Below are 20,666 nucleotides of genomic sequence, written 5' to 3'. Positions count from 1 at the left end.
ACTGACTATAACATTCCAGTTTCAACCCTTGCTGAACTAGGCTGGAATTTCTGGGCTCAATCGTAGCACCACCAGTGAATATGACAAGTTATGTCCCTTTAATGTCCCTCCTGTTGACCAATCAGATTTTACCTCTCATAACAGTTGCCTTAAACAAAATATCTGTCGATGCCCACTTAGCGGTACACATGATTTGCAAATCCTGCAGTCGACTGAAATCAGCACATTGAAATCCATGTTGTTTACGAACTGGATGCCTTGTTCGTTACGCAGTTTTGATTGGACTGCACAAACTCGTTAGTCCAGCTAAAATGTAGCTCCAGAGTTCCAGCCTAGTTCGGCAACTGGAAACTGGACTTTTATAGACAGTTACATCTTCCTGAGGCAAGAGCGTTAACTGACTATAAAAGTCCAGTTTCCAGCCTTGCCGAACTAGGCTGGTATTATGGAGTTACGTTTTGGCTGGACTAACGAGTCTATGCATAGTCCAATCACAATCTCGCGCCAAAATCGAAATCCTGTTCATAAACTGTCGTGCAGATTTCGGTCGATTGCAGGATTTGCAAAGCATGTGCACCGCCAACTCGTTGAAAGCACATATTTTCCAAATCTTTTCATGTTTTCAATCAAGGTACTCACGTAATTTGATGCATTTCGCGATGTAAGACCCAAATTTGGGTGAAGCAAACGCAAGTAATACGAGAGGTGGCATTTGATTGGTCCATAGGCAAGGCTTAGAAGGGACATAACTGGTAATAGCCACTGGCGGCGCTACGATCGAGCCCAGTAATTCCAGCCTAGTTCTGCAAGGGTGGAAACTGGACTTTTAAAGTCAGTTAACTCTCTTGTCTCGGGAGATGCAGTTGCCAAAGCTTGTCATTGGAGCTGACCAATGAAAGTTGGGTGGACAGTGTGTGGCCTAGCTGATTGCGTGTCATCTTAAATATTGACACTGACACTGGTGCTAAGCAGCCTTCACTGACGCCCACTGTGTACTCACGTGTGCAGGGGGCCTTTGAGGGGTCACCGTAGAAGGAGGGGGCACATTCTTCACACTGCTGGCCGGTGGTGTTTTCGCGGCAGTCGATGCACATGCCGGTCACACGGTCGCAGTTTTCAGATCGGCTGTTGCAGGAACATGTTCTACATTTACCGTCATTGTTCTGCAACAAGGCATTTAAGATGATTCAAATTTGCTTTTGTTTGTTTATCTCAAAGTTTGAGCTACGTAATTTAACTTGTAGTTGCCCACAAGCACGCCAATTTACAGGCAATGGGATTGGAAAAAATCTGATCTGGATAACGGTGGAAAAAAATATAAACTGACATGTTTTACACAATAAAAATAGGATATTCTGGATGTTGTGAAAATAGTGCATTGTGGGTCCAAAGACTGTGTGGTTTTCTCCTTTCAGAGATAACAAAAAATAAAAAACTGCCCTCATTAGGGCTGGCCAAAAAGATCAATAATCAGAATTATCGTCGATGGGAAGACATATTAATGATTATCGACATTATTGTGTCATCAATAATATCTTACATAAACTATTGTGATTAAATGTAGTTTAGTTTTACTAACTTGTTTTACTTGTTTTTGTCAATAATGTCAACTGATGACGATTGAAAGAAACTGTTTTTGTTATACCTCAAACATCCTCAAAATAATCCCTGCATAAATGTGCCACCTCACCAGTGGATTTTAATTTCTTTCAGAATATATTTTGCTTATTTGCTCACAGTTACTTCTCTGATATTTCTTGATAATTGATCGATATTTAGTAATTATTGTGATCTGTATCAATAGCCATCCCTAGCACTCACAATCCTGTGTGCTTGACTTATCAACCTGTTACGTGTGATCAAATAACGACCAATCAATAGACTTACATGTTGTATATTGAACAAAAAAAGATGGGGATCATGAATATTTTTTGGGATATCCTTTTGTAGTGAATACTGATCACATAATTTAAAAAAAAATGTCTAAAATTATTCAGTATATGTGTGTGGAATTTACGGTTGGATATACTAACTGTGACATTTGCAGGTTGTCCGTAATATGTCTGTATGCAGGATTCACACATTTCGCCTTCATGGCCGACAGTACAGTTGATACAAGTCGGACCCCCCGAGGTCGTGTTGAGACTGCACTCCGTGGCAAACACATTCACGTCCTTTGTGATTACATTCCCTGGGCAAGTGCACGGCTTACAGTCTCCTGCAAGACGAATCTTACAATTGTAATCAAATTTTCTAACAGGCGATGAAAAAGAATTGTACAATGAACAGGAGAGTGCTGCAATCTCATTGGTTGAAACAGATCGCTAAATGGGATTGGAACAGAGAAGTCGTTCGGACTTCTGTCTCCGCATGAATACCTTTCTTGATAAGTATTTTTATTTTTTTTCAATTCAAAATTGAAAACAAAACATGCCTTTGGGCAGAGTAAAATGGATACCATATTAATTAAATATTATGTTTTTTTCAATATTTATCAAGTCAAGTTCCATTTAGAGTAGGGCTGGGACGAGCCCATAATTTATGATCTGAGTACTTGACCCCCTTTTTCCCGACCCTACCCGGGTAGCAACTGTAGGCCTCAGGAGTTGGGTACACAATGTCAGATTGGGAATTGTTTTACAGACACATACGAAACGATCAGATCATGCATACACTGAAGTTGACTGAAGTTACGTCTTTACTCAAACGTATAACAGTCCGAGACAATGTGAGCGTACTCAGGGAGAAATGCAAACTTTTATTGTTATTGTTTTTGAACAATACATCATGTGAAAAACCATGGGTCTAGGTACGCCTGTGGGTACCTGAGTCTTACTCAGGACCCACACGACTGGAGTACCCGAGTTAACCGTCCAAGCCCTAATTCAGAATAACATTTTTGAGAAATTACTCATAAATAAGTGTCGATAACACTGTTGATTTGAATGAAATTGCCATGTTTTTCATTATAATAACTTTTCTCTCTGTTTCCGATTCTGCTTGATGGGCATTATGATTAATATGAACATATGACTATTAACAGTTTCACATATCTAAGGTGGAACATTCATGAGGTGAGGTGAAATAGTGTTTAATGTCGCGTCCAAGATCATTGCACTTATATAGCGATGTGCATGCACGTGTATGTGTGTGTGTGGCTGCTTGTACTAGTCCGGACTGATGCCGATTTATAGTGCTAGCTCACTAAGATACCATGCCGCAGTTTACCGGTAACATGAATACCCCACTCAGACACAGTATACTGACTCCGAGCAGACCAGTCCTTGTTTTAGCCCCTTAATGCCAAGCGCCAGACAGGGTAACAACAAGTACCATCTTTTAACGTCTTTTGGTATGACGCGGTCGGGGAAAATAAACCCTGGACCTTCCGCTCTCTGGGCGGACACTCTCCCATTAGACCAAGGAGGCGGATGAACAGTCATGAAAGATCATAATAAAAGTTAAGAAACGTTAAGGCAAGGATGTGATTCTGGTGCATCTGTATTGTATATGTCTCGTCACAGAATCAGTCATTGTTAAGGGGCATGGGTGACTGAATGGTCTAAGGCACCGCAATTCGATCTCCAGAGTTGTGTAACTGTATCGTAACAGGATCCGTTGATCGCAGGTTCGAATCTCATATTTCTCCTGTGTTTAATTCTTGGCCTGTTCGCGTCATACCTGTGCATTTCATGAAATGGTATAATTTATTACCTGCATCTGTTGAAGCATCTTCTCACAAATAAAGCTGACATACTGGAATGTACTCGAAGTATTCAAAGTGGTGTAAAACCAACAAACATTATCGTATGATTGTTCCAATCTCATTAACATCAGATGTTAGTTCTCGCTCTAGCTAAACAAAGATCTCAGGACATCCCGTTACGGGTCACGTCAGAACGAACTTTTGCAAATTTTGACCGACCAATGGAATGATTGACAAGAAGTCAGCATGAGCGAATCAGAAGCCTGCATTCTACTGGTTTACGGGACTAGTTTCAAACTGCCGACTAGACTTTGAAACATATTTTGACAAATTCTCGATTAAAAATTTCAAAACCGGACAAACAAACATTCTAGAATGGCTAATAGATGGTCTAGAGTGTATGGATTCAGTCATAAAACCTGTAACTGTTGTTCGGAATACCCCGTGTTAAATTTTTCAAGTTTGCATGATCAGAAATCACATTCCAACTGTCACTTTCATGATTTGGTAGGCGACACTCTCATTGGTTGGATGAAAGGTCGTTCTGACGTGACCTGTAATGTGATGTCCTCAGATCTTTGTTTAGCGGTAGCAAGAACTAAGATCTGATTTTAATGAGATTGTGATTGTTCAACAAGACATATAAGAATATCACCAACATAATTCAATCACAGAGTACCTGGAGTCCCTGCTAATGGGTTTCCATAGAAACCTGGCAGACATGTCTCACAATGGGGCCCTGTCGTGTTGTCTCTGCACATGCACACGCTGGTCTCCTGGTCACATAACACGGCATGGTTGTTGCACTGACAGCTCTCGCACACCCCCGGCGGCCCACTGTAGGCAACTGCACGCCGGTAGCCGGCAGCACACTTCTCACAGCCTGAACCCTGTGGTGAGGAAACAAACTCTTTCTCAATGTCATGTGGTATCTATGACGATGTGACGTAATACAGACATCAAACACTCAGCCCTTACGGAGATGTCAAACAATTGTGGCATTCATTCATTTAAATGGACATATGGCAGTTGTAATACTAATACCTTTAGAAGCCTTACCCCGGTTGTCACACCAATACCATACGTACCATTTATTTATACATTACATATTCTCACGATGGTTATGAATTCACAACTTTACATATACACTTACGGTGGCGACCATGGCGTGAATACCTTCACATAGACCACAGGGTTGTATCATTTATTTATACATTTACATACCTTCACATAGACAGTCAAAGCATTCCTACCTCTATAAGTACTTGCGCCAGTCGAGGAATTCACACAGTTACATAACCTTATGCCAATTGTTGCATAAACACAGTTACATAGACTTACGCTAGTCATAGCATTCACTTCATTACATAACCTTACACCAGTCCTGGCATTCACACATTAACCTTATACCAATTGTTGCATTCACACAATAAGCTTACACTAGTTGTGGCATTCACACTTTAACCTTACGCCAGTTGTGGCATTCACACTGTAACCTTATACCAATTGTTGCATTCACAATATAACCTTACGCTAGTCGTGGCATTCACACTATAACCTTATACCAATTGTTGCATTCACACTATAACCTTATGCAAGTCATGGCATTCACACTGTAACCTTATACCAATTGTTGCATTCTCACAGTAACCGTACGCCAGTTGTGGCATTCACTGACACACAACCTATTCTCGGTACGCACTGACACTCAACCTATTCTCAGTACACACTGACACACAACCTATTATCAGTACACACTGACACACAACCTATTCTCAGAACGCACTGACACACAACCTATTCTCAGTACACACTGACACACAACCTATTCTCAGTATGCACTGACACACAACCTATTCTCAGTATGCACTGACACACAACCTATTCTCAGTACACACTGGCACACAACCTATTCTCAGTACACACTGACACACAACCTATTCTCAGTACGCACTGACACACAACCTATTCTCAGTACACACTGACACACAACCTATTCTCAGTACGCACTGACACACAACCTATTCTCAGTACACACTGACACACAACCTATTCTCAGTACGCACTGACACACAACCTATTCTCAGTATGCACTGACACACAACCTATTCTCAGTACGCACTGACACACAACCTATTCTCAGTATGCACTGACACACAACCTATTCTCAGTATGCACTGACACACAACCAATTCTCAGTACAAACTGACACACAACCTATTCTCAGTATAGTTATTATCTTACCGCATATTCCATAGAACAGACACACTGCTCCACGTTGGTGGCGGGTGTCCCTGTGCTAGCTGACTGGTTGTTGGTCGCATGTTCCATTACCACTCGAAACAGATCTGAGGCTGCGTCAGTCGCCTGAATTTAGAGTCAAATATGTCTAGGCGTGAGTGAGTGGGTTGGTTTGAACATATCTGCTTCATATCACGGCATGTGCGCTTAATGTGGAAAATAAAAGCGATAAAACCCTTTCCAAATTAATAAGATTGAATCGATTGAGTCGATTGTACGATGCTGACTATGTTATGAGCATGTGTTAATGAATTATTCCGTGATGATACCAGTTGTTCATGAAGGAAAGCCCAATGTAATGCAGGTCCTGTACATAAATAGGACCAGTGTGATGGGTTGAATCAGTACAATATATATGAATACTCTGTTATGGCCATGAAATCTACATACACAAGTGTATTAAATGAAAGAGTGAATAGACAAAGTTTCTTGTCATTACACAGCCAAATGTCCGTCAGAGAAGATTTAAGCCAAAGATATTGGAGGGATTTAATCCACGTTTCGTAGATGTCCTATTTTTCAACCGACTTCTACATTGATATGCTTTTGCCAAAGATATTGGAGGGAGTTTATCCAAGTTTTGTAGATGTCCTTCTCATGGCTTTCCAAAAAGATTCCCACAGCTGCTATGACATTATCATTTGAGTTGACAGGGGTTCCATCTAGAGCTTTCTTGATGTTTGGGAAAAGAAGGAAGATGGAGCCAGGTAAGACAAATAGGTGGACTCTGAAGGAGTTCAAAGCTGACAGTCTTTGTCTTCTTTGGTGGTGTTGAAGTCAAGTCCTTCCACTGTTTTGACTGTTGTTTGTAAGTGGTCAACCCAGGTTTCATCTCTAGTCACAAATGGCTGCAAGAACCTTTCTAGGTCAGCTTCAAACAGAGCTAGTTTATCACAAGACATATTGTGCTTCTGATCAGTTTCAGAAGCTTTGGAAGCCAACGAGCTGATACTTTCTTCATTGCCAAAGTAAACGCCTGCTGAACTAGCTATATGATGCTCAGTCATTTTCTGGTCAGTCATCGTGGATTCTCAGGGTCATTTCTGGTGTTGCTGATGTGACAGGACTTCCAGGAGCGGGGTCATCTGCAAGGCTCTCCCTACCAGGCTCAAACTCTGCAGCCTAACTGTGAATTAGGAAGGGGGCATCCTTCCTAGTGTTGTACTCATATCTCGTGGATGGCTTTTGGTGTTGAGCCCTTTTTCTACAAGTGCTTAGCCACTGTACATTCCTCATGCATAGGTGGATCCAGAGTGGGGGTCCTGGGGGTCCCCCCCCACCCCACCCCACCCCAACACACACTTTTGATAACCACATGTTATATGTTGTAGTCAGTAAAATTGATTGAGAGAGGATTTTGATAATTTGGACCCATCCCTTTTAAAAAATTTAAAATGCTGGATCAGCCCTTCTCAATTTGGCAAATTTCAAAGATCCCTGCTTATTTAACTGACTTGTCACAAAGAAACAGTTTGCTCAATACAGTAAATTTGTTTTTTTACAAAAAAAATATTCCACTATAATCATTAAACAATTCCTTCTATTTGAGGTTAAGAGCTTATCAATCAACCCTAATACACCAGGACACCAGGAACTATCTGCTTCATCCGCTGAAAGATCTAAGCAAGCCTAACATAGATGAAATGTGCTGTGACCCATGTTACAATCGTCTTCTGTATCACAGACAAATACAAGCACTATCAGGATTGTCAGGACGCCTTGTCCACATGACCAAAGAGGTTAACCCTGTCAGCAAGCTGACAAGGTAAGGATGTCCTCTGTGGGATGACTCCACGCCCTGCTACATACTCCCTCATCAACGGAAGGCACGTCCCGGACCGCATAGTAGGGTCCTCAGGCTTATTTTGCTCAAATTATATATGAACATGCTCAGCCCCATGTTGGGCGCCTATGTAGCGGCCATTAAATGTCCGAGTCCCGTGATGGGATTCGAAACCACGGACCTTCTGATCAGAGGTCGGACGCCTTGTCCACATGACCAAAGAGGTTAACCCCGTCAGCAAGGTAAGGCTGTCATCTGTGGGACGACTCCACGCCCTGCTACACTTACATTGCTGAACTTGGCCCGGATCCTGAACGACGTCAACTCCGTGAGTGTCTGTATCATCTGCTCATAAGTGGCGTTCTGTCCATCTGTACTGTTCACCATCCAACTGCCCTCGTGCATCCTTATCTGGGGACGTAGACAATATAATCATAATTCACCGAAATATAGGTCATAGCAGAATTTGGTGTCAATATGTTGTACAGAGTGACTGTCTTGAATAATTGTCATAGTAATTGTCTTGAATAATTGTCATAGTGATTGTCTTGAATGATTGTCATAGTGATTGTCTTGAAATATTGTCATAGAGATTGTCTTGAATAATCGATGGCGCTGTGATGTATTTGCAATGCCGCAGCAACAAACATCATTCAATTACACACAAAACACATTTACTCAGGTCTGATGTAAATTTCAAATTTTTGAATTTACTACTGACTGCATAAAGCCTGGATGCTACTACTACCAGTGCCCCATCCGCTTGCCCCCCTGGATTTTTTATAGAAAACATTTTTCCTTGTGAAAGTTAACTTGAATAAGAAATGAATAATCTTATTTGCCTCCCCCCCCTGTTAACTACAGCCTTGACTACTACTACTTCTACTACTACTACTACTACTACTACCACTACTACTTCTACTGCGACTACTGCTGCTATTAAGTATGACTATGACTATGACTACTACTACTGCTGCTGCTAGGACTACTTCTACTGCTACTGGGGTGGTTGGGTAGCCTAGTGGTTAAAGCATTTGCCTGTCATGCCGAAAACCTGGGTTCGATTCCAGACATGGGTACAATGTGTGAAGCCCATTTCTCAGTGATAATGCCGTCCATTTCGCAGAGTAAAACCATGCTCACTCACTCACTCACTCACTCTACTACTACTTCCACTACAACTACCACTGATACTATTACTAGTAGTTCTACTACTACTACTACGACGACGATGACGATGACAACTACTTTTACGACTACAACTCACCACATAGGTGCGGATCTGGACATCTGTGGGCGGGACGAGGCTGGTGGTGAGAGTGTACGGCAGCCCCATGCCCTGTAGCAGGACGTCTCCTTCTCTGTACTTGTTCGCGGCAACCTCCGTTACGTTCACCTGCATCTGTATAGTCAGCGACAGCCCATACGCCGTCTTCTTGTTGCCCAGGAACTTTGCCGGCGCAACGAAGTACATGTGACGACGGTTGATGTTGTTGCCACTGTTCACCAACCTCATCACATATCTGAAAAATAACGGTGTGAGGAGGGGGTGAGATGGGGTGAGATGGGGTGAGATAGGGTTTAACCTTGCGTTCCAGATTATGACACTGATATAGAGACATGTGTGTGTGGTGTGTGTGTGTGTGTGGTGTGTCTGAGTGTGTGTGGCTGTGACTGTGTGTGTGGCTGAGTGTGTGTGTGTGTGTGTGTCTGAGTGTGTGTGTGTGTGTGGCTGAGTGTGTGTGTGTCTGAGTGTGTGTTTGGTGTGTCTGAGTGTGTGTGTGTTTGGTGTGTGTGTGGTGTGTCTGAGTGTGTGTGGCTGTGACTGTGTGTGTGGCTGAGTGTGTGTGTGTGTGGCTGAGTGTGTGTGTGTGTGGCTGAGTGTGTGTGTGTGTGGCTGTTTATATAGTGCTAGTCCACTGGGATACCATGTGCCACAGTTTAACATGGATACTGACACCAAGCCAACTAGTCCTTCTTTCATCCCTTTTATGTCGAGTGCCAGGCAGGGTAACAACAAGTACCATCTTTTCATGTCTATTGGTATGACGAGGCCGGGGAACACCAACCTTCAGCTCTCCAGGCAGATGTTCTATCTACTACACCATGGAAGCATGTCCTATACTGAAGGAAATAAAGGGAATGGATACAGCGGCATGTGCTTGTACCCTAATACATCCGCTCAAGCAACATTCAAGCAATATGACGGCGGAGGACACCAGACCAGCTACACACGTGATGTGTGGTATTGAAAAAATACCTTCAGTGACCTATCCGGTGACCGGGGTAATAATAGCGCTTTGAGCTTGTCCCTGAGTGAATACCCCGCTCCACAACATTTCAGAAAATCTTCTTACCTGTTAGTCTGTCTTACAGACCCTGATACAAATATATATCAAATACAGCCCATGCAAGTCTATAATGTTTGGCAAGTCTAGATCACTGCAGTATCTGAAAATGAAGAGAGTCACTGGGCTCCTTTTTATTATATTTTTATTAAGATAACTGAACAACTGTTTTTTTATGTACGATATGTTCATTTCAGAGACTAGATGTTAGTCTACTTACCTGTATGGGGATCCAATTACGGGGTTGAGGATGACAGGGTTCATTTTTTTTTAAATGCTTTTTTTTTTAGTCTTGAGACATATAGAGGGTAGGGTCGGGTAATAGGGTGGTGGGTACCCGGGTAGTAAATTTGGACTCGTCCCAAGCCTACCCCAGCATATCACTGCTATACTGCTAAGCTCCACTGACTGACTGACTGACTCACTTGGAATAAGCACCACCAGAGGTCAGCGCCGTGTCTAGATCCACAAGGCAATCCTAGGACTATGACTTCTGTAGGCCAATGTTAAAGAGTGAAAATTATGATCGTCTTAGTGCTAAGCTTCCTTTGTGGAACAGGTTCCTGATATCATAAACAAATGATTTCATCCTTACTGAGCTGAGGGGTCCGAGGGCACTTCATTAAGTCGCAGCGGGTCGTCAACGGTCACGTTATTTCCCTGGTCATCCTTGCCGGTCCAGCGTTCATCAGTGGCCGCATTTACATTTTCCAATGTCCAGTGACTCTCCGTCTTGGTGAGGTACCACCCTGTGGCCGTGGTGCAGTTGCTTGAATGACCGGAACACTCGCACTTGAGACAGCCATCACTTGTCCAGCTTCCCAGACCGTAGAATCCTGACAAGAGGAGGGTCCGGTAAAGGACTGATAGCTCAACGATCTTCAAATCAATGGGGAAATGTCTGATAAAGGATTGGTAGCTGAATGATCTTCAAGTGAAAGGGGAATTGTCTGATAAAGGACTGGTAGCTGAACGATATTCAAATTAATGGGGAAATGTCTGATAAAGGATTGGTAGCTGAATGATCTTCAAGTGAAAGGGGAATTGTCTGATAAAGGACTGGTAGCTGAATGATCTTCAAATGAATGGGGAAATGTCTGATAAAGGATTGGTAGCTGAATGATCTTCAAGTGAAAGGGGAATTGTCTGATAAAGGAATGGTAACTGAATGATCTTTAAATGAATGGGCAATTGGGACATGAAGGATTGGTAGCTGCTATGGCACATGAAGGATTGGTAGCTGAATGATCTTCAAATGAACGGGGAATTGTCTGTAGATGAATGGTATCTGAACGATCTTCAAATGAACGGGGAACTGTCTGATAAAGGACTGGTAGCTGAATGATCTTCAAATGAATGGGGAATTGTCTGATAAAGTACTGGTAGCTGAATGATCTTCAAATGAACAGGGAATTGTCTGATAAAGGACTGGTAGCTGAACGATCTTCAAATGAACAGGGAATGGTCTGATTAAGGAATGGTAGCTGAACGATCTTCAAATGAACGGGGATTGTCTGATAGAGGACTAATAAATGAACGATCTTCAAATGAACAGGGAATGGTCTGATTAAGGAATGGTAGCTGAACGATCTTCAAATGAAAGGGGAATTGTCTGATAAAGGACTGGAAGCTGAACGATCTTCAAATGAACCGGGAATTGTCTGATAAAGAAATGGTAGCTGAATGATCTTCAAATGAACGGGGAATTGCCTGATAAAGGACTGATAAATGAATGATCTTCAAATAAATGGGGAATTGTCTGATAAAGGAATGGTAGCTGAACTATCTTCAAATGAACAGGGAATTACCTGATAAAGGACTGATAAATGAACGATCTTCACATGAACGGGGAATTGTCTGATAAAGGACTGGCAGCTGAACGATCTTCAAATGAACGGGGAATTGTCTGATAAAGGACTGGTAGCTGAACGATCTTCAAATGAACAGGGAATGGTCTGATAAAGGAATGGTAGCTGAACGATCTTCAAATGAACGGGGATTGTCTGATAGAGGACTAATAAATGAATGATCTTCAAATATAAGGGGAATTGTCTGATAAAGGACTGGAAGCTGAACGATCTTCAAATGAACCGGGAATTGTCTGATAAAGAAATGGTAGCTGAATGATCTTCAAATGAACGGGGAATTGTCTGATAAAGGACTGGTAACTGAATGGACTAAGGTCTACCTTCTTTACACTGCATGCATTTGTCTCCCTGCACGTTGGCTCTACAGGGGCAGACTCCCGAAGTCTTGTCACAGACGTTGCTGTTGCTGCCGTTGGCCTCACAGCCGCAAGGTGTACACCCAGTTGTCGTCAAATTGAAGAAACTACAAGAGACAGGAGGGAGGATGTCCAGATCAGTGGGTATTTTTAAGAAAATGGTCGAGAAATGATTAAGCATTCAAATATCCAGTTTGCTTTAAATGACCTATATGCATTGACAAACTACATGGGAGAGTCTTCATTTCTTTGCAATATATCTAGTACAAAAGGTCAATGCTAGACAATAACCAGTATTGATTATCCTTCAAAACAGATTCCATCGGCTGTAAAAGGCAAAACAGCTGTGAAAACTGTACTCACCACCAAAAGAAACGCGGATATCATACATGTTGGTTAATATATAAAGAATAACTCATAATCAAGAGATATTAAATTGGTTCGATGCACAAACAAACATACTGGTATGTTGTGTGAACCGACGCTCATAAACACATCACATGTGACATCATAGATCCATGACTTGAGATGCACCATTTGTCTCGTGCAGGATTAGTGTGTAAAGTTGGAAATCACGTGCAGCATATCGGGTGAGTGAGTGAGTGAGTTTGGTTTTACGCTGCTTTTAGCAATATTCCAGCAATATCACGACGGGGGACACCAGAAATGGGCTTCACACATTGTACCCATGTCGGGAATCAAACCCGGGTCTTTGGCTTGACGAGCGAACGCTTTAACCACTAGGCTACCCGACCGCCCCTGCAGCATATCGGGATAGAAGAAACACTTGAATGATTGTTTGTTTGTTTGTCATCAAATGGTACACACTGAAAACATCTTAAGGTACAATTATTTTTATATGTTTCTATGGTTCGCGTTTCTCTTCAGGGTGAGTATATACTAAAAGATTCAGCAGGTGTTCGTGAAATGGGTAAGAATATTCTGTCCTACTGGTAGCAACCGTTACTCATACATATTTCTTAAAAAGTGTTTGTTGGTTGTCTAAATAATGTCTTACAACCGAAAAGTTACAATGTTAGATTTGATTAAAAATATAAAATATTGAGAGGTAGGTTTTCATGTTTTTATGCATTCTGAACACAACACTGACCAAAAAACCCATACCTTGAATTAAAAAAAAATTTGCTCGCAAAAAGGGACTGCTTCCAGTCTAGGACTGATCCAAACTTTCCACACAGCTAATGCACCCTTGATACAGTTACTGTCATTAACAAGAATACCTGGATTACCAGATTTGTATTAAATAGTTCCTGTTAACATGGAGGGGTACCGTATATCCTTGAGATATTCATAACGTAAATCTGCATACACAAATTCAAACAAATATATACAAATATATACTCATTTCCAGCAGCATAGTGGTTACAGATGCTATATATTCTAATAAAGGCCTGTCAGAGTGACCGGTGTCAAATATTTATATCAACATTTTTATTTATTTAAAGAACTCCTCCATATAATCTTAAACTATTTATTTGACAACAGAACAAGTGGTCCATGACTGCTTCATTTGAGGAAGTCTTTGATAGGCATTTAGAAGTTGGGAGAACATGAGGTGAGGTGAGGTGAAATTGGGTTTAACGTCGCGTCCAAGATTATTGCACTTATATAGCGACGTGCATATAAGTGCACTAATATGGACTGATGCCGATTTATAGTGCTAGCCCACTGAGATACCATGCCGCAGTTTAACATGAATACCCTACTCAGACACAGTATACTGACTCCGAGCCGACCAGTCCTTGTTTTAGCCCCTTAATGCCGAGCGCCAGACAAGGTAACAACAAGTACCATCTTTTAATGTCTTTTGGTATGACGTGGCCGGGGGTCGAACTGGGAGAACATGAAGATATGACACTTTTTTAGAGACAACAACTTTCTTTATTCTTATGACATTTCAGAACTACTTCTTTCTCTTTTATCATTCACTTGATGAAGAAGCATGAGGTATCACTGAAACGTCGTACAAGGAATAAAAGAAGTTGCTATCTATAAAAAAGGGGGCGGTCGGGTAGCCTAGTGGTTAAAGCGTTGGCTCGTCATGCCGAAGACCCGGGTTCGATTCCTGACATTGGTACCATTGGTGAATCCCATTTCTGGTGTTCCTTGCTGTGATATTGCTGGAATATTGCTAAAAGCGGAGTAAAGCCATACTCACTCACTCACTCACTCTATAAAAAAGTGTCATGTATTCATTTAAAGACTATGGAGGCACAGAACAGGTTTTCAGATTAATAGTTGTCAAATATTTGATATAAAACATTTTACTTAAAAATATATTTAACCAAACACTGCTCCATGGCTTGCTTCATTCAAACAAACATGGCGTCAAAAGATTGGTAATAAAATATAGGAAACAAATTAATGGGTAATGGAACTATAATTTATTTTGAAAGTGCAAGGGAAGAACCTACCCATCAAGGCATTGGTCACACAGGATCCCTCCCACGCCTGACTTGCAGCGGCACTGGCCATTGTCGCTGCAGGAGTTGTTGGCGGAGTAGTCCATGTTGCAGGTGCAGAGGGAACAGCCGTTCCCTGGAAGCATACATATTTCGGTACATGCACTTGCTTCAGACTGAAGCTCAGGGATGGATTGATAAGTCTTGGAGGGGGCAGGGATGGAAGGACTGGTAGTATTTTGAAAATAATATTCTGTTCCCGAAAGAATTGAAAAATATAATTTGATCTCAGGTTTTACAAAAAAGTTAATTTTGTTTTTTATCTGGACATGCTGTATATTGTAACAAATACTGGGTTGTCGTTACCTGACATGTCTCAAAGTGTTAACAAGAAAATAATTTGTTCCAGAAAACATCAGAAACAAACAGTTGAAAGTAAATGAAACGTGTTCAATGCTGGGACAACATTGACAGATTCTTTAGCATTTATGAATAGATAACCTTCGGTCAATATTTATGTTTATATTTGAAATCCCACAAACGACATCCTTGTCTGTAAATAATCGAGTCTGGACCAGACAATCCAGTGATTGACATCATGAGCATCTATATACGCATTTGGGATACGATGACACGCATCAACCAAGTCGGTGAGCCTGACCAACCGATCCCGTTAGTCGCCTCTTATGATAAGCACAGTCGCTTCTTACGACAAGCATAATCGCCTTTTACGGCAAGCATAGGATGCTGTAAACTTATTCTACCCCGGATCTTCACAGGTCCTTTTCAGATTACAAAATTGAAGAACAAAGTTATGGTAGCTAATGAGTATGGGGTATTTAACATAATAGAACTGATATCATACCCTGCATCATATTCTGCCCTGGATCTTCACAGGTGCCAAAACCATAAGAAATAAGGTAAGTAATCTGCATGTGTACATCGATGCTCAACCTGTCCAAATGGACAAGCACAGTGTATGTTTTTTTGGTGCGGTATTTCAGTATTTCCAGTACTTTAAACCTCTAACATGGGAGTTGGGGTATTGGTCAGTGAATAACGTGTGTGGCATCTCACCTGTGACCAGTCCGTAGTGGTTAGGCAGACAGGCCGTGCACTTGCTACCCGTGACGTTAGCTTGGCATGTGCATACGCCAGTCCCATTACACGACAATTTGACAGAGCCGAACCTGTTGCAGTTGCACGCTGCAAGTGAAGAGCATGACATCTGACAAAACAAGCAAAACACCCTTCTACATCAACGATTAGGCCACACTTTCTAATTTTAGGTTTCATGGATTTATTCCAGCTTTTTCACACAAGGTCGCTTAAAATAAAAATAGAAATAAAGATAAAAATAAATAGCTATCTCGATCATTTATATATTTATATGAAAGTCAATCTGCCGTGGAGTTAAAACTGCAGCTGGCTCCTTGAATCACTGACAGTGATGTAGACATGGAATTGATATATAAAATTTTATTATTTATATGAGGGTCTACATCACAAGCAGGAGACACAATAAAAATAAAAATATTTATGTTTTATTTATTTTTGTTCAAGCTGCTGTTCAGTTGCGTTGATGGGGCCCATGAAACAAAAAATATAAAATGTGTGGCCTCACATTTCATGGAAGTACTAGAATCTGCTGGTTGTCTATAAACTGAGTGTGTTGTGTCCTGAACATGTCGTTGTCCTTCAGGTTGTGGTAACATTGGCATCTTATTAATTGAACATGTCTTTTTCCTTTACATGATATGTTACCTGAGTATGTTGTTACCTGAGCATGATATTGTTACCTGAGCATGAAATTGTTACCTGTGCATGTTGTTACCTGAGCATGGAATTGTCACCTGAGCATGTTGTTACCTGAACATGGAATTGTCACCTGAGCATGGAATTGTTACCTGAGCATGTTGTTGTTAGCTGATCATTGCATTGTTACCTAAGTATGTTGGTGTTACCAGAACATGTTGGTGTTGTCTGATCATTGCATTGTTACCTAAGTATGTTGGTGTTACCTGAACATGTTGGTGTTACCTGAACATGTTGGTGTTACCTGAACATGTTGGTGTTACCTGAGCATGTTGGTGTTACCTGAACATGTTCGTGTTACCTGAACATGTTCGTGTTACCTGATCATGTTGGTGTTACCTGAACACGTTGGTGTTATCTGAACATGTTGGTGTTACCTGAACATGTTGATGTTACCTGAGTTTGTTGGTGTTACCTGAACATGTTGGTGTTGTCTGATCATTGCATTGTTACCTAAGTATGTCGGTGTTACCTGAACATGTTGGTGTTACATGAACATGTTGGTGTTACCTGAGCATGTTGGTGTTACCTGAACATGTTGGTGTTACCTGGACATGTTGGTGTTACCTGATCATGTTGGTGTTACCTGAACATGTTGGTGTTACCTGAACATGTTGGTGTTACCTGAGCATGTTGGTGTTACCTGAACATGTTGGTGTTACCTGAACATGTTGGTGTTACCTAATCATGTTGGTGTTACCTGAGCATGTTGGATTTTACCTAAACATGTTGGTGTTACCTGGACATGTTGGTGTTACCTGATCATGTTGGTGTTACCTGAACATGTTGGTGTTGCCTGAACATGTTGGTGTTACCTGAGCATGTTGGTGTTACCTGAACATGTTGGTGTTACCTGGACATGTTGATGTTACCTGAACATGTTGGTGTTACCTGAACATGTTGGTGTTACCTGAGCATGTTGGTGTTACCTGAACATGTTGGTGTTACCTGAGCATGTTGGTGTTACCTGAACATGTTGGTGTTACCTGAGCATGTTGGTGTTACCTGAGCATGTTGGTGTTACCTGAACATGTTGGTGTTACCTGAACACGTTGGTGTTACCTGAACATGTTCGTGTTACCTGAACATGTTGTTGTTACCTGATCATGTTGGTGTTACCTGAACATCTTGGTGTTACCTGAACATGTTGGTGTTACCTGATTATGTTGGTGTTACCTGAACATGTTGGTGTTATCTGAACATGTTGGTGTTACCTGAACATGTTGATGTTACCTGAGTTTGTTGGTGTTACCTGAACATGTTGGTGTTGTCTGATCATTGCATTGTTACCTAAGTATGTTGGTGTTACCTGAGCATGTTGGTGTTACCTGAACATGTTGTTGTTACCTGAACATGTTGGTGTTACCTGAGCATGTTGGTGTTACCTAAACATGTTGGTGTTACCTGAACATGTTGGTGTTACCTGAACACGTTGGTGTTACCTGAACATGTTGTTGTTACCTGAACATGTTGTTGTTACCTGATCATGTTGGTGTTACCTGAACATGTTGGTGTTACCTGAACATGTGGGTGTTACCTGAACATTTTGGTGTTACCTGAGCATATTGGTGTTGCCTGAACATGTTGTTGTTACCTGAGCATGTTGGTGTTACCTGAGTTTGTTGGTGTTACCAGAACATGTTGGTGTTTCCTGAACATGTTGGTGTTACCTGAGAATTTTGCTGTTACCTGAACATGTTGGTGTTACCTGAACATGTTGATGTTACCAGAACATATTGTAGTTACCAGAACATGTTGGTGTTTCCTGAACATGTTGGTGTTACCTGAGAATATTGGTGTTACCTGAACATGTTGGTGTTACCTGATCATGTTGATGTTACCAGAACATATTGTAGTTACCTGAACATGTTGATGTTACCTGAACATGTTGGTGTTACCAGAACATGTTGGTGTTACCTGAGCATATTGGTGTTACCTGAACATTTTGGTGTTACCTGAGCATATTGGTGTTGCCTGAACATTTTGGTGTTACCTGAGTATGTTGGTGTTACCTGAGCAGTTTGTGCCGTAGGAGTCCACCTGGCATAGGGAGCAGTCCCGCATGATCATGCCCTCCCGACATTCGCACTGTCCCCCCATAGGGTTGCACATGGTCGCTGACGCCGTCACCGTCCCATTGCCACAGGCGCAGGCTGTCAAAGGAAGTCCCATCATGCATCAGTATCGGTTGGTTTGTTGTTTTACGCCGCACTCAGCAATATTCCAGCTATATGACGGCGGTCTGTAAATAATCGAGTCTGGACCAGACAATCCAGTGATTAATATCATGTGCATAGATCTACGCAATTGGGATCCGATGACATGCATCAAGTCACCGAGCCTGACCACCCGATCCCATTAGTCGCCTTTTACGACAAGCATGGGTTGCTGAAGACCTATTCTACCCCGGATCTTCAAGGGTCATATCAGTATCGGAACAATATGTTGGTAAAGGAGGAATCTACAGCTCCATGGCATAGTCTGGTTCTACAGTGTCACACTCACATTAACAGTTGTAAGCACCAACAGGGAGTGAGTGAATGTTGTTTAACGCCACATTCCGCTATATGATATCCGCATATCTTCTATCTATAGCCAAATAAATCGGCACCAAAACTTACTATAGTTTCAAAATACATGAAAGCTATTCCTGGTTTTAGAATTTTCGTTATCTGAACATCTGAATGTAACAGATGTGAAAACAGCTATAATGGTGATGCAGTTATTGAACATTATTAAAGTTAATGTAAACTAACTGCCAACTACGATCAATATGCAACTTAAAATGAATTCTACAGCCTGTTTGATTGATTATATTTGTCACAAGATGTGTCAATAAATAGTAGTCATTTGCAATCCTGCAATCTCTAATCGCAAAATTTCCTCGGAGTGGGGGTTGGGGGTTGGGGGTTGGGCATACCATCTACCCATCCTCTAATTGACTTCATCATGTTGTGGCCTCATATTTACCGTATTCAGTTCGGTGTCTACACCTTTATTTAGTCCCAGCTACACCCCTGGGCCCTGGGCCCTGTTCCACAAAGTGATCGTAGCGCTACGACTGCCATAAGCCTATGTTAAAGAATGGGAGTTACGATCATCTTAGTGCTGAGATCGCTTTGTGAAACGGGACCCTGGGTTCCTTGTCTTGTCTCACATGATATTGATCGAAAGGGGTGAGTCATCTTGTGGTTTATCATCTTCCTGAGGCAAGGGAGTTAACTGACTTCATAAGTCCAGTTTCCACCCTTGCCGAACTAGGCTGGAATTACTGGGCTCGATGTTATGTCCCTTCTAAGCCTCTCTTTTGGACCAATCAAATCCAACCTCTCGCATCACTTGCATTTGCTTCAAACCATGCCTCGGAAAGAAGGTGGTTTATGGAATGGGGTGAATGACTATTTAAAGACTTACGTATCGCTCCGTTCACAAACTCCGCCATTATTGAGTATTCCAGGGAGGAGCAGTTCACGGACTGCTGCTGGGCCACATCCACGACCTTGCTGGCTGCACGACAGGCGTCCATCTCCGTCTTGACAGTGTCCGAAGATTTGATGTACGCCGACAGACTTGTAATATCAGGTAGAAGCACAACCTGCAGAAACATATGCCAGTCTCACCATCATATATTCACGAAGTAAGTACAGGGTTTCAGCCTAGTACATGTCACATGCTGCAACAGTGATCCAGCCAATTGTTTACATTTCTTTACTCAAATTATTAGAATCTAGCATGGGAATTAAACATTCCCATATTTTGCATAGTATTCTTGTATAGTATTTTTGTATAGTAATTGTTCTCAGACATTAACATGTTAAATTTGTGTAAACTAGGAAATATATATTACTTTTTGGGGACACACAATTGTTGCAGGTGTTGATATGCACTACATATCAATATAAAATGGTATTCACTTTCAACATATCCGTAGCTACACATATCACAATTCATTGGTTTCTTGGCAAGCCCACGTATCTACCAGTTTCTGATCTTAGACAATGTGAGCCACGTCTTAACCTTGCCAAAGCCACACAAAACTTATTTAAGGTGATACAGCCAATATATA

At 41.7% G+C, this 20,666-nt stretch overlaps 1 protein-coding gene across 2 annotated transcripts in view; it reads right to left on the bottom strand.

The window, feature by feature from the left end:
• Positions 1-20,666, bottom strand: part of LOC139459772 (laminin subunit gamma-1-like) — a 76,976-nt gene that overhangs the window by 16,060 nt on the left and 40,250 nt on the right. For both annotated transcript variants that reach the window (XM_071241435.1, XM_071241436.1), the window contains 12 exons: positions 20,015-20,195; positions 18,613-18,753; positions 15,863-15,991; positions 14,798-14,921; positions 12,327-12,469; positions 10,734-10,974; positions 9,058-9,313; positions 8,079-8,201; positions 5,951-6,073; positions 4,386-4,596; positions 2,034-2,218; positions 1,001-1,163 (listed from right to left, as the gene is read on the bottom strand). In XM_071241435.1, the coding sequence (XP_071097536.1) occupies positions 1,001-1,163; positions 2,034-2,218; positions 4,386-4,596; positions 5,951-6,073; positions 8,079-8,201; positions 9,058-9,313; positions 10,734-10,974; positions 12,327-12,469; positions 14,798-14,921; positions 15,863-15,991; positions 18,613-18,753; positions 20,015-20,195 (2,020 nt within the window). The remainder of the gene's footprint in view (positions 1-1,000; positions 1,164-2,033; positions 2,219-4,385; positions 4,597-5,950; positions 6,074-8,078; positions 8,202-9,057; positions 9,314-10,733; positions 10,975-12,326; positions 12,470-14,797; positions 14,922-15,862; positions 15,992-18,612; positions 18,754-20,014; positions 20,196-20,666) is intronic.

Source organism: Haliotis cracherodii, unplaced genomic scaffold, assembly GCF_022045235.1.
Source record: "Haliotis cracherodii isolate W230 unplaced genomic scaffold, xgHalCrac1.p SCAF_13, whole genome shotgun sequence".
Taxonomy (NCBI): domain Eukaryota; kingdom Metazoa; phylum Mollusca; class Gastropoda; order Lepetellida; family Haliotidae; genus Haliotis; species Haliotis cracherodii.
The sequence above is the reverse complement of the archived record's forward strand: the minus strand, read 5'-3'. Positions and strand labels throughout refer to the sequence as shown.